General features: G+C 40.5%; 1 protein-coding gene across 1 annotated transcript in view; it reads right to left on the bottom strand.

Moving 5' to 3' along the window:
* ACVR2A (activin A receptor type 2A) overlaps positions 1-7,062 on the bottom strand; it is a 90,670-nt gene extending 83,608 nt beyond the window's left edge. Inside the window, 1 exon segment of the mRNA NM_001009293.1 lies at positions 7,008-7,062. Coding sequence (NP_001009293.1) covers positions 7,008-7,062 — 55 coding nt within the window.
* Between the last annotated feature and the right edge of the window lie 3,521 nt (positions 7,063-10,583).

Raw genomic sequence — 10,583 nt, forward strand, 5'->3', positions numbered from 1 at the left:
CATGCAGTAAGTTCATGAAACTTCTATTTCTGATGCACATACCTATTTACGTATATGGGAACTGGGTCATGATGCAATGTGTATTTCTTACTGTTGGTTATGGTCAAAAAAGCTGACAGCCACTGAATTCAAAATACTCTAAGATGTCTTTTAAATCTATACAATTCAAATTATGTTAAATGATTTAGTCTAAGGATCAGAAACACAGCATTTAAAAAGGGGGCAGAACTTAAGGATACTCAAAAAACAACCAGCAAAATCACTTTTTCTTAATAAAATGTCACTATTAAACTCTACCCTTAGAACTAGACTCATAAAGCTTTTACAATAGGAAAAAATTTTAGGGATCATATAATTGAAGTTTATTGCTTTAATACATAAAAGGAAAACTCAGGCCCAGAAATAAAAACTTTTTAGTTCATTCATTCAGGTAAACATTTGCTAAGCACATAGTAGATACCAGGTTCTAGGTGTGAGTCTGTGAACAAAGAGAAGATGTCTTCGAAGAGCTCAAAGTCTATACGACATATATGGAAGTAAACATTAAGAGTAATTACTGGAATCAAGGTCATTTATAAAGAACAGAAATTAACTAATTCACTCTAGGTTAAGTGGCAGAGAAATATTTTTTTGGAAGAGGTGGTACTTATCAGTCTCACAAACAAGGAGTTAAACAGGTAAAGGAGGAAGAAACAACATGTACAAAGGTACCATACTAATATACAATAAAGAATGACACATTCAGGAAACTGTACGTTGAGTCTGAATAGCTGGAGCACAGGGCACATGCTGAAGAGGAGCCACAGCAGAATACCTAGCATTTATGTGACATTTAATCCTGAAACCACTATGTGAGGTAGGCACTATTAATATTCCCATTTTGTAGATGACAAAACTGAAGCACAAAAGGTGACGTGATCTGCCCAAAGTTAAGTTGTGAAATGAGACTGTAAAGCAAGAAAGTCAAACTCTAGAGCCTATACCCTTATTCTCTCTGTGCTTAGTCGCTCAGTCACGTCTGACTCTCTGTGACCCTTCAGATTGTAGCCTGTCAGGCTCCTCTATCCATGGGATTCCCCAGGCAAGAATACTGGAGTGGGCTGCCATTTCCTTCTCCAGGAGATCTTCCCAACCCAGGGGTTGAACTAGTGTCTCTGACGTCTCCTGCATTGCAGGAGAGTCTTTACCTGCTTTTAGAGAAAAGAGGCAGGATTTAAATGATAAAGGACTTTGTGTGCCAGTCTAAAGACTTCAGATATTATGCTAAAGGTGACAGGTGAAAGGTTTTAAGCAGGAATGACATATTCAGACATTTTTAAATGAGGCTAATCTGGCAGCTATGTGGTTGGACTGGGAGAGGAATTAGTGGCAGGGAAATTAGTTATTGTCAGAAAGGTACCATAATAAATTCAGGTAAAAGAAATGACAGTGGCAGTGCTAGCACCAGAACTCATCTACGGACCACCACAAACACTTTCTTGTCCAGTATCCAGAAGAACCTCCCCTTTTTCCCCCTTAAGTCATCATGCTAATACTTGAAGAAATCCAACCTCAGAAACAACAACACATTCCTTTCAGGTCCCTTCATTAAACAAACCATGATCACTAGAAGTGTTGCATTTGTGAAAGTGACTAACACAAATCCAGTTGGAGAACGACAGAAAGTCTATTGCTTTCTGCAGTTTTCTTACCTTCTTGACTTCTCCTTCCTCTATACGTTATTCCTGGAACTTTCATGTTCAATAGTCGATTTGAAATCAATGTTCCGTCTAGACATGACTATTATAACCTAACAATTAAATCTACCACAGAAGTGGTAATGTGTAATATGGAAGTGGAAGTGTCATGTGGTCCCAGCTATGGCAAAAAATATCCTCTCTGGTCTGGTCAAATTTTGGCTTAAACAAAGATGATAAATGAATAGTAATAAGAGACAGACTTTTTAAAACAGCAAGAGTTAAAGAAAAACAGAATATTAAAAAGGTATGTGAGTAAGAGCAATGTAAAGTTCAAGCCATTTGATTTCCAGAGAGTAACACCAGCACCAAGTGTGTGCGGTATTCCAGAAACCAACAAATGAAAAGAACAGTAGAAAAGACTATCTGGTCAATTCTCAAGCATTCTAAATCTGATCTGTTTTCATTTAAACCAAGCTGAGCCCTCTTGAGCCACCCTTGATACTAAGTAACTGAGTAAGTTCCACAAGTAAGCAGCCTACAGTTCAGGAGCAACAGAGAAGATAAGCAAGAGTGGAAAGGAGAAAGGGAATCACAGTGAAAGGGAAAGGAAGAAATGATAAGTTACAGAATATGGAATAAAACTGAGGAACACTAGTAACCTCAGTACCAAACGCTGCCAACCTTACCTGACTGACTGAGTGGCACCGTGACAATGGCAACATTAGGGAGCATGAAAAGACAAATTTGAGTCACAGATTTATAAGACACCAAAGATGAGAAATGAGAGTAATGACAAAAGTAAAAAAGCGATGAAAGAATTTTAGCATCTAAAGAGACAATTTAAAGATTACTAAAATCTCATTTGGTTTAGTTATGCTTTACTTCTCATGAGATAATGAGTCCAATGGACACAAAAGATGAAAATGTCAGCTAGTCCCAGAGATATGGCTAGGGAGGTGTGTTACAAAGAAAATTATGAGATTTATTTGCACGCTTTTTTTGTGAGAGCAACTTCAGAATTTTTCCTCTCTATGGTGTATAGAGCTATTTTCTTTAAGTACTTCACTGTAATTCTTATCCTGGCTAACTAACTTTCTTAAAACCAGAGTTCAAAACAAAATAAGCACTTATTAATTACGGCCAAATTTAACCTCAAAAAGGACAAGGGTCTGCAATAGATCACAGAAAATTACTTAGCAGTATAGCCTAAGCGAGTCTAATGGTAACCAAAATCCAGATGACAGGTTCTTAAGAAAATTATGTAATTAAGAAATCACTTTAAAAGTTTTTTAAAATTAAAAATTTGCTAGATAAAGGAAATATTCTTTCCAAAAAAAAAAAAAAAACTCAAGGTGTAAATTCAGTTTTTCCATTCAGGGAAGATGTAATAGCGAAAATATTTCTTCCATATGAAACTTACAAAACTTTCAGGCATCGTATTAATCCATCTTTCTTCCCCCTCTGTCCCCTCCCTTCCTCCTCCTCCTCCTCCTCCTCTCTCTCTGTCTCTCACACCCCTGCTGTCACCACATCATCCAGTGATTTCAATAAGGATAGGAGGAAATGGTCTTAAAGATGATTACTAAGACCAAAGAAACTACCGGATCAAAAGCAAAAATAATTAAACTTGATACCTTGACCAACCACTCTTCATATCCATGAAAATACAGTCTTCAAAAGTACTCCATCATAACAGATGATTGGAAAAAGTTTATTTGTAACAGTCAGCAAAAGTATTTTTATTGAAGTACAATAGGATAAAATAACATATATACCTATAGTCTATTCTCCTAGTAACTCTAATTTTTATAGATGATGAAAACTCTCAATACAAGGTCACCTGGAGATCAAAAATGCCATTACTTGTAAAATTTAGATGACTAACTGTGGGAGGGAGAGCAGAGATCTTTTACTAATATACTAATGTTTTTTAAAATTAAGAATTTAGAACAGGGCTTCTTACCCTGAACACTATTGACATTCACAGCCAGATAATTCTTTGTTGTGGAAGGCTGTCCTGTGCATCACAGGATGATCAGCAGCATCCCCGTCCTCTACCCACTAGATGCCAGTAGCACACCCTCTCCTCCTCCCCCACAGCTGTGACAGCCAAATATGTCTCCAAAGGGCCCCTGGGGAAGAGCTGCCGGGCTGGGGAGCAAAAGTCACCCAAGCTTGAGAACTACTGGCTTATAAGCAGAAAAAAATGAATTGAAGGGAAGGTACTGTTTTGTTTTTCTTCTGGTATTAATATTCCAAGATAATATATTTGAATCTGATCACAGACTATATTTAAAAGATTCTGCCTTATAGAAAATAAAAGCATTTAATATCTATCACTTGTTAGTCAAAGTTCAGAAGAGTTCCAGAAGATTCACTGTACTCCAATGACCCCTCCAATCACACATACATGCACATATCCACACATACCCACACAGTATTGCCATGCTGAACAGAAGAAAATGCACAAAACTACTTTATCTCCATTTCTTATTTCATTAAATATATAGACCAGACTGTTTCAGTTCCCATAGAATCCAAAGGAATTCTCAGCTTATTCAATGCAACTCAAATACCACAATAGCTGCATCACTCTAGAGAGGATAAACCTAAACACTAGAGCAAGTATTAAATTCTTCCTCAGATTTCAACACATTTGGAGAATGATACAAATTAACCACAATGCTTTAAAAACAAAATAACTAAGAAGTATATTTGTGTTTTGAAACAGAATCTGAGTAAGGATAACGGCAATGAAAACATTCAAAATCAAAAGGAATCTGAAGGCATTTCAGGATGAGGGCAAAACTTAAAAAATATTTCCCCCAGAACGAAAGGAGTGAATTATACACTTGGCCATATCCTAGAGGAACACTCTACATAATAAGTCTCTAGTATATACATCATGGGACGGAAAATGAAAAATCCAAGTCCACAAAATATTAAAGAGAACAGTAAACATCCATCCTAAACACCTGAAGTAAAACCGCTCTTTACTACTATTCTTCATTTGATTTTTAAAATATCAAATATCCATAAACAAACTAAAAGACAACTTTGGAAATGTTTTCTCATAAAAATAGTCATCCTCATGCTTCCAGCAGGCCGGATTAAATATTACACAGAAAAATCAATTAGAAAAAAAAAACATAATAATCCTCTTTGAGAGTGCATCTGATGCATAACAAAACACCTTTAAAAAATAGACATTTTAAGTATTAAAAATCTTCATGTGTAAATATGGATTAAAGTCTTTAAGATTTATTTCAATTATCTTCAACAGAATTATATTTTAAACTAGGAGTTTTTTAAAAACCTATTCAACAATACTTAATTAATTTAACGTAAGTGCAATATCTATGTACTCTCTAGTAACAAAATTACTTTATTGGAAAATTTTAGCCCTATTAACCTCCTGACTCAGTGAAAATAATCCTACAAGAAACTAATGTTCAATTGTTTTTACTCCCAAGCCAAGCAAAGGAAGCTGTAACATCTATAGAGACAGCCTGCTTTTCCAGAAGTAATACCTTGAGACTGCTCAAGAATAGCCTCCTTCAACAATTAGTGTGACTCCTGTGGGTTTGGGAGGGAATAATGTCCACAATTCCTTGGTCAGTGGCCATGATGCCCCTCCTCCTCAAGGGCAGGAGATCAGAAAAAGGGATATGAATAAGAGGAGTTCACCAACCAGAACATATAGGGGCAGAGGAGGAAGAGTACTACAGGAAAAATAAAAACTACATGGTTAGGTTATATCACAAAAAGCAAGAGGTTTAATGTTATCCAGTATTCATTCATTTCAGAGACACCATTGTTTATCTTCCTCCCCAAACCCTGCACAAAAAGAACCGTCAGCCTGCCTTAAGCATGTTCCTTCTTCCATTTAAACAGACATGATTCTCTTGGTTAATCTCTGGCAATGATCGCCATTTCACAAACACATTCAGCCCACCCGGAACTGATCAATACCACTACGGACAGAAGACTAGACTTTATCCATTTATTAACCACAAGGAAATGTGCCATTCAGCAAATTCTATACATTACAAAAGATTCTATTAAAAGCGGGGGCAGGGAGGACTGACGGACACCGACACACACACACACACACACACACACACACACACACACACACCACAGAGGTACACAAAGAAAAGACTACCACCCTCTAATTTCCCTGTGGCAAACGAGATAAAAGACATGGCCATGAAACCTGTCAATTTGTTGTCCCCCTCTAATTCTATCTCACAACATAGTAACTGAATATTGAATTTTATGATAAATACATCCACTGCCACTTTAAAACTGTTTCATCTACAAACTAACTCTCCTCTTATGTACATCTGCACACCTTTGAGCTAGATGCTCTATTCATTTACAGAATTTCAAATACAAAAGCCTAGATAGTTTTCCAACCACTGGTTGCAACCACAGAACGTTCTCACAAAATCAAAATTTCAAATATAAATGAGCCAAATTCTTCTTCCAACCCTGGGCCAAAATCCATTTTATGGCTACAGTGTATCTGACAGTATGTACAATTTCAAATGGGTTGTTCTAAATCGAAAACAATGCTCCAACACAACGCGTTTAAAATAAGTATTCCGTAGGTAAGCAAAATCTATGCCAGAAAAGAGCACATAAATGGTGGTTGAAAGCCAGCACATTAGCAACACACAGTGGCATACCTCTTCTGCACTGGGTTATTGTTAATACTCCAACAACAACAACTACAACTATTTTTAACACTGCTGGACACTGAAGTTGCAGAAAACGTGAGGGGACACCCAGATGAAATTGCTGATATAATGCATTGTTTCTCACGGTCAAAATTAAGTAGCAACTGACTTGATCTGCTGTGATAGTCACTGAAGCACTGATTAAAAGACGATAAAAATCAAACAAACACACAAACAACAACAAAACACCCTTATTTTTGGAATATGCCACACTAAAAGGACGTTTTGGAATACGCCTTTCGAGTCTCAAACCTTTGCATAAATTGTCACTTGTGGTATTTGCGGCTTAATTGCAAGCCAACCAGCGCTGTCATTCAGCGTTACGGCCACAAACCATGACTTTCTCACTTCCACAACAACAGAGCAGTCACTCTTATCAGTCGCCAACCAAACTCGAAAAGAGAAAAATTCATGGAGGTTTCCAGATCATAATCAGCCCGGGGGAGGTGGGGGGTGCGGAGGGCGGCAGCCGAGGGGCTCGGGGTGGGGAAACCTCCCCAGGCTCCGCTGGAGCTCGCCGACCCGACAACAACCGCGGCCTCCGGCAGCGGCAGCAGCCCCGCCGCGCCGCGCTCCATGCACCTACCTGAAGAACAAGAGATAAGAAAGACGGCAAACGCCAACTTTGCAGCAGCTCCCATTTTCCCGAGACGCCGGGGAAGCCGTAGGAAGTTCTCGCTAAATATCCAGTTCCCTGGGTCTTCCTCGGAGACAAACCTCCTGGTGTAAAATCAACCGTCATAAAACATATTCGGAAGCCCCGACCAAAAAAACGTTCACGGGGTCAAAAAAAGAGAAAAATTAAAAATAAAAAGAGCGAGCACAACAATAAAAAAAAAAATGCACCACGGGGGGAAAAATCGCCACACACAAGCACAACACACAAAACCAAACAACGAAAAGCCAACAACAACAAAAGCGGGTTTAAATCACTGTCAAAATCACTGTCAGCTCCGCTCGCCTCTCGGGTCTCTCCGAACAAAACGCCAGGCTGAGGCGACGAGGAGGCGGCGGCGTCCGCTGCCGCCCGGACAGTCCGGGAACCGAGCTGGGTCCGACGTCCGGACCGACCTTCAACCCGGACACCCAAAGTCCGCGGACCACTGGCGGCCGAGCTCGCGGCGGTGGCGGCCGAGACGGCGGCGGTGGCGCGGAGAAGCAGCGGCGGGCGGCTGCGGTGGTGCAGGCGGCGGCCAAGTTCTGGTCCAGGGTCTGGCTCCGGCTCCGGGCTCCAGGCTCGGCCGCGTTTTCGGTCCCCTGGCCTCCGCCGGCCCCGCCCCCTAAACTTCCGGTTCCGGCCCGAAGCTGGAAACCAGGCACGGCGAAGGAACGCTCGGCAGCGGCGGCGGCGGCGGCGGCGGCGAGGCGGCAGCGGCGGCGGCGGCGGCCGGGCGCAGCGCGCGTGCCGGGCCGTGAGCGCGAGGAGATTGTCGGGGAAGCGAGGCGGGAGCGGGGGAGGGGTAAGAGAGCGAGGGCGGGGCCGGCAGGAGGGCGAGGAGGCGGGGCGGACGGAGGCTCTTTACTGCGAGGCCTCATAGTCCGGCCTGGCTTGGCCTGCTGGGCGGTGGGGCTCTAGTGGGTGGCAAGTGAATGTTGTCGGGGTCTGGAGTGCATGGTTTCCTAATCGTGCTCCACTGACCTTTCAGCGGAGCGCACGCCCGAATGGTCAGGGGAGCCCGAGAGGAACAGGACCCGGGGCGGGGCGGGCGTCTGCGGCGCCTTGTCTTTCCTCTGGGGGGACGCCTCGTCCGCTCTTAGATCCCGGGCGCCGGGAAGCCGGGGTGGGTCTTGGTCCTCAGCACTTGCCGACCTGCGGGAGCTGGTATTTGTACCCCCAGTGGTAGCAGTGCGTCCTGCCCCTGTGGCTTTTGCTTTATGCATTTTGTATTTCGGTTAAAAGGGAAAGAAAAGGGGTTGGGAGGCTGGTGGAACTCGAGGAGGATGGGCTATCCACCCGACCAGGATTTCCACGGTAATTATCGTGATGTGCAATGTGAATCCATTCCCTCCTTCCCTTTTGTACACAAAGCATTGTTGAGAACTGTTCTGCGTATAATAGGTTCTCAAATATTTATTACTCGCTGAAGAGAAAACCTGCAGATTTTGATCGACATATTTGATCAGACTAGTGTTTACTTTTTCGAATTTTAGTTCATTTACGGCTTATTTTTACCCCTGAATCCAAGTTGATTTCTTAAAAGATGCTATGCTAGGCACGGAATGGGATCCAAAATGTAAAAGTAGATCTCTGCCTCAGGGAGTTCACAGTATTTGCTACAGTCGAAGCTGGCTACAGAATACAAACCGAAGAGAGTATTAAAGGGACCAGCTTTGTTATTTACCACACTTCAGCGAGCTCCGTGTAGGTGCTGGTCTTATGTCTGCTTCCCCGGTTTATGCCCAGTGTCAAGCCTGATGTGATAGGTGCTTAATGTGAATAATTGTATAATTGACTAGGGAATAACTGCCTTTTTCTTAAATACAATATTCCCACATGTAATCTACAAGTTTTGGGGTTTTACTAATAAATAAATAAAACATCTCTTTTATATGGCTAATTCATGTTGTACTTGTGATTTACTAATTCCCACATTTCCCCACAAAGCCAAGCCTTCTCCCTTGTATTTATAGTGTCTTATTTTTCTCTTCCTCTAAATTACTGTGTTTCTGTTAAGTTCATCCTGTAATTACCTGGCCATTTCTACAACTTGTCAAGGTTATTAGTAATCATTGTGGCTCTTTAAACCCTCTCCAAGATTTCCAGTTCTCAAGTCGTGATGCTCAGAATTTGAATGATATTGTGCAACAGTTAAGAAAAGTCACTAGTTGGTCTTCAAAGTTTCCAAATGGTCTCATGTTATGTAGTTCTTTGGACTTTATGAACTGCTCAGAGGAATAAATAGAAACCTTCCATTCTCTGATTAAGACTTGCCACTAACATTTCTAGAATGGAAGAGTGTATTTTATTTGGTTCATTCAGGAATTTGATGTTAGTTTTGCCCTGAGTCAGGCCCCACTGTTGTCTTATCTCTGCATCACGTCAGTATTTCTTAAATTGTGAAACCAGAGCAAGTGGAATAACAGGAATGACTAGCAATAGGACTAAAACTTGAAAAAATATTCCTTATCTTACCACCCAAATTTCCAGTATAAGAATGCAAGGGAAGATGAAACATATTTTTCCATAATATGAAAAATGAGCCACAAGTCAAAGTCTTCACTAGACTATTCTTTAATAAAGAGTTAAAATAGCTCCTTGGTAGAAATTGTTAACATCCAGTAACAGTAATTACCCATTTTATTCCTGAATGTGTGTTCATTCCCACCCTCTGTATTAAAATATATATATATATATATAAACAAGAATCTACCGTGTAGTACAGGGAACTATACTCAGTATCTTGTAATAACCTATGTGTGAGTTATGAATCACTTTGCTATACACCTGAAACACAACATTGTAAATCACCTATATTTCAGTAAAATTTTTTCAAACCTAGAAATAAAGTATTCTATTTTACGTTGTTTCTAAAGACATGGCTATATTAATTAGATCAACAAACTAATACCAGGTATCAATATTGACTATTTCCCAATTCACATGAACCAGAAATTCAGTTTTGGCTAGTTTCTTTCACTTTTAGAAACATTCAGTTTGTAAGTGCAAAAAATTTAAAAAAAAAATTTTTAACAGAGAAGACTTGAGAGTATATGACTAATTCCCACTTGAATTCCAAAGCTTAAAAAGAAGATAGGGGTAGCTGCAGCTAACACTACTGCCTCTCTTTCCTTCCTATTTTCTGTAATCACCTTTTCTTATCTACAAATCCAACACTTCCCTAACAATGCAAGCTGAACAAACTGGATTTAGGAAGGAAGGAAAGGAAAAGGAAACATGAAAGGAATTCTGGTTTGCCTGAGCTTTAGACAATTATGGGTTAAACAGCTTTAGCTAACATCACTCAAACCTGATACCAAGGCTTACAGTCACTGCAGTGCTAAGAACTTCAAGTCCACAGTCCTGACAGAAGTTCAACTGAACTTCCAGTTCTTCCCAACTGGAAGACACTCAAGAAGCCAATTTACCCTAGAGATTCAAGTGTGTGTTGACTGGATGAGGAAACAGGTAAAAGAATCATAGACTGCTTCCTGAACAAAGTTG

Source organism: Ovis aries, chromosome 2, assembly GCF_016772045.2.
Source record: "Ovis aries strain OAR_USU_Benz2616 breed Rambouillet chromosome 2, ARS-UI_Ramb_v3.0, whole genome shotgun sequence".
Lineage (NCBI taxonomy): Eukaryota > Metazoa > Chordata > Mammalia > Artiodactyla > Bovidae > Ovis > Ovis aries.